The 3,198-nt window shown below is 47.3% G+C and overlaps 1 protein-coding gene across 1 annotated transcript; it reads left to right on the forward strand.

Annotated features, from left to right (window-relative positions):
- Nucleotides 1-229: 229 nt before the first annotated feature.
- HOXA2 (homeobox A2) lies at nucleotides 230-995 on the forward strand (the record flags this gene model as incomplete). The annotated part of the gene is made up of 1 exon (XM_009867709.1): nucleotides 230-995. A coding segment is annotated over one exon (746 nt), but the record flags the coding sequence as incomplete, so codon positions are not given.
- Nucleotides 996-3,198: the final 2,203 nt, after the last annotated feature.

The following is a 3,198-nucleotide window of genomic DNA, read 5'->3' on the forward strand; positions in this document are numbered from 1 at the left end:
ATGGACATATAGATATAGACACATACGTGCAGGGTGAGCACTCCCCCCTCCAACACACACACGGGATGCGATGTGCTCGGGTGCTGAAATTCAATCCGTGCATTTATCTGTTTTGTGTGTGCCTGCGTGTGGTTTTGCCCTGGCTGTTCTGGCGGTGGTGCTTTGGGGTGCGTGTGGTGGTGTTGTTTTTCTTTTTCCTTTTTTTTGTTTTTTTTTTCTTTTTTAACAGACCCCCTTGAAATCCCTGATAGCGGTAGCGGTGGATCTAGGCGGCTGAGGACGGCTTACACCAACACACAGCTTTTGGAGCTGGAGAAAGAATTTCATTTCAACAAGTATCTCTGTAGACCAAGGAGGGTTGAGATTGCAGCCTTGCTGGATCTGACTGAGAGACAAGTCAAAGTCTGGTTCCAGAACAGGAGGATGAAGCACAAGAGACAGACCCAGTGCAAGGAGAACCAAAACGGCGAGGGCAAATTTAAGAGCCTAGAGGACCCCGAGAAAGCGGCGGCGGAGGAGGAGGAGGAGAAATCCCTCTTCGAGCAAGCCCTCAGCAACGTCTCCGGCGCTCTCTTGGAGCGGGAGGGCTACGCTTTCCAGCAGAATGCCCTCTCCCAGCAGCAGGCTCAGAATGCGCACAATGGCGACTCCCAAACTTTCCCCATTTCGCCTTTAACGAGCAATGAGAAAAATCTGAAACATTTTCAACATCAGTCACCCACTGTTCAAAACTGCCTCTCAACAATGGCCCAGAACTGTGCAGCTGGCCTGAACAATGACAGTCCTGAGGCCCTAGATGTCCCTTCTTTACAGGACTTTAACGTTTTCTCCACAGATTCCTGCCTACAGCTTTCAGATGCAGTTTCTCCCAGTTTGCCAGGATCTCTGGACAGTCCCGTAGATATTTCTGCTGACAGTTTTGACTTTTTTACAGACACACTCACTACAATTGACTTGCAGCATCTGAATTATTGAGAAATTAAAGACGTCCTCTCCAAGGGTCCTGCTTCTCCTCCTTATTCTTCTTTATTTTCCCCGTGAATTAATTTTTTCCCTCCCTTTTCCTGGTCAGTATTTTCTGTTTATTACCTTCCTCTGCTGTGCCATTTTGCCGTTTCTTACGAAGTTTTAGTTGTGTTCAATTTTAACCTAGCCACATTCTAGGTCATTCTATGAAAGCAATATATGAGGTCTGTAAGGAAGTGATTATATAAGAATTGTATCTTCACTTTCTTTTTATTTTTGTATTGCATTAGGACGCGTTGTCATAAGTATTTTTGGTAGAATAAATTCTTGTTTGATACAAGGAGCTTTATCTTTTTTTCTTCTTTTTTTTTCTCTTTCTCTCTCTTTCTTTCACTCTCATTTCAAGACTGATAACACAGCGAGCATTTCTCCCCCTCCCTTCTACTCTTAATCTACTAATAATCAAAATCCAACACTCTAACTACGAGCTCTCCCCTTTGGGCAGTTAGGACATTTATTAGAGAGGAAAAACACGTTCAAATTCTTTATTGCAAGGATTCTCACAAGGAAAAAACCAACCAAACAGCAAAGCACAAAAAGACTCAACACACTAAAGAAACTAAAAAAATTCACAGCTTTGATGGAGACCTCTTCCTTGTAATGTAGCATCTTATCTCCGTGAGGATACAATGCTTTGAAATGCTGAGCTGTAACAAAAGCATGAACGAGCACTTTCTCTGTTTCAGTCAAAACACAAGAGAGACTCAGTAGCATAAGCGTCTCCTGCAGAAACTAGAGTGTTACATACACGAAAGGCTTTTTTTTTTTTTTTTAATGGGAGCGGGGGGGAACCAATCCTGTTTTTCTAGAAAGTAGGGCTTAGCAGTCAGGAAGCTATTTCAGGAAGCGAATCTTAAAAAATATCAGAGCTCACAGAGAATGTGCTTGGTTACTCCTCATGTGCTGAACGGTCCAAGAAATCTGTCCTAGAAGGAGAGGAAATGGAGAAGTTAGTGCCTCTAAAATCAAAAGTGTAGCAGAATCATGGGGGGGGAGGGAATCTAGTATTTGAGTAGGAATCAGCCCCTCCACACTTTTGAGGGGCGGTGCGGGGGGGCACAGCCAAAGATGTTTTTCTGTTTAAACCTTCTCGTGGGACGAAAGACCGATAACGAAAACGGATAACTCAGACTTTAAACTTACAGTTTCCTCGGGGCTCCGCACTCTGTGCTGGCGGCGGCAAAGATGGACTTTCAGAAATCTTCACCAAATTGCCTGCCACCCGGCTAGCGGCGTTGCTGGACCCAAACGCGGAGGGTGAGCACCGTCCTTCGGGTGCAAACCGAGCAACAGATGCCAATGAGGCTCTGCCGCTCCGGGCTGGGAATCCCATGTGGGTGCGACCGCAGCTCCCCGGGTGCGTGGGGACGCGTGGGGGTGCGGGTGAGCCTGCCGTTACACTACACAAGCGACTGGGGCTTGAGCGGGGGTTTGTGGAGGGGGCTCTGCTGCCCGTCCATGCGAGGAGCGTTATCTCACTGCCCTGCAACACGTTGTGGAGCTGGGATGCGTGGGTTATAGCTGGAAGGGTTGAACGCAATTCTTCCGAAAGTCATAAATCAAACTCTTTCTATGAATGAGAATGTCATCAAAGAGATCAATTGCAGGAACACATGCACAAATAAAAACCCTCTTACGTATTTGCCGGGGCTGGGGATCCCCGTCTAAAACCATTAAGTGAGAAGGCGTTTAGTCATAATTCATTTTTATTGCTCTTTTAAAACAGCAGCTTGGCTGAGCTGCGGACGCGGCAAAACCTCGGCCCTGCTTTTTGTCCTTCTCTGTGCTCCAGCCCTGTCCTTGATCAAAGTGAGCAGCCTCACTGGTATTATAACTTTGCCACTGGGTTGAATTGGACTGCAACGTCCACGTATGGGTTGGGTTTTCTTTTGTGCCCGGATTTCTGGATGCTGACAATGCTTAAAAAAATAATAAAACCCGAAAGACATAACGCTACAAGATTTAAAATCCTTGCAAATTTCATTTAAATAAACAGGGGGATTCAAAGAGCAGGAGTCTCCTCCGAGTCTCCCGGTGAGTCCTGGGGCCACAGCGGGGGCACACTCCCACGGAAAAGCCTAAAGGGCAGGATCAGCCCCCGTCGGTCCCAGTCCCGGGGCAGGAAACACGGAGCGGAGCCGCGGCGGGGCGCGGCGGGGGCGGGCCAGCCCG

This window comes from Apaloderma vittatum, unplaced genomic scaffold (assembly GCF_000703405.1).
Source record: "Apaloderma vittatum isolate BGI_N311 unplaced genomic scaffold, ASM70340v1 scaffold40764, whole genome shotgun sequence".
NCBI classification, from domain to species: Eukaryota; Metazoa; Chordata; class Aves; order Trogoniformes; family Trogonidae; genus Apaloderma; species Apaloderma vittatum.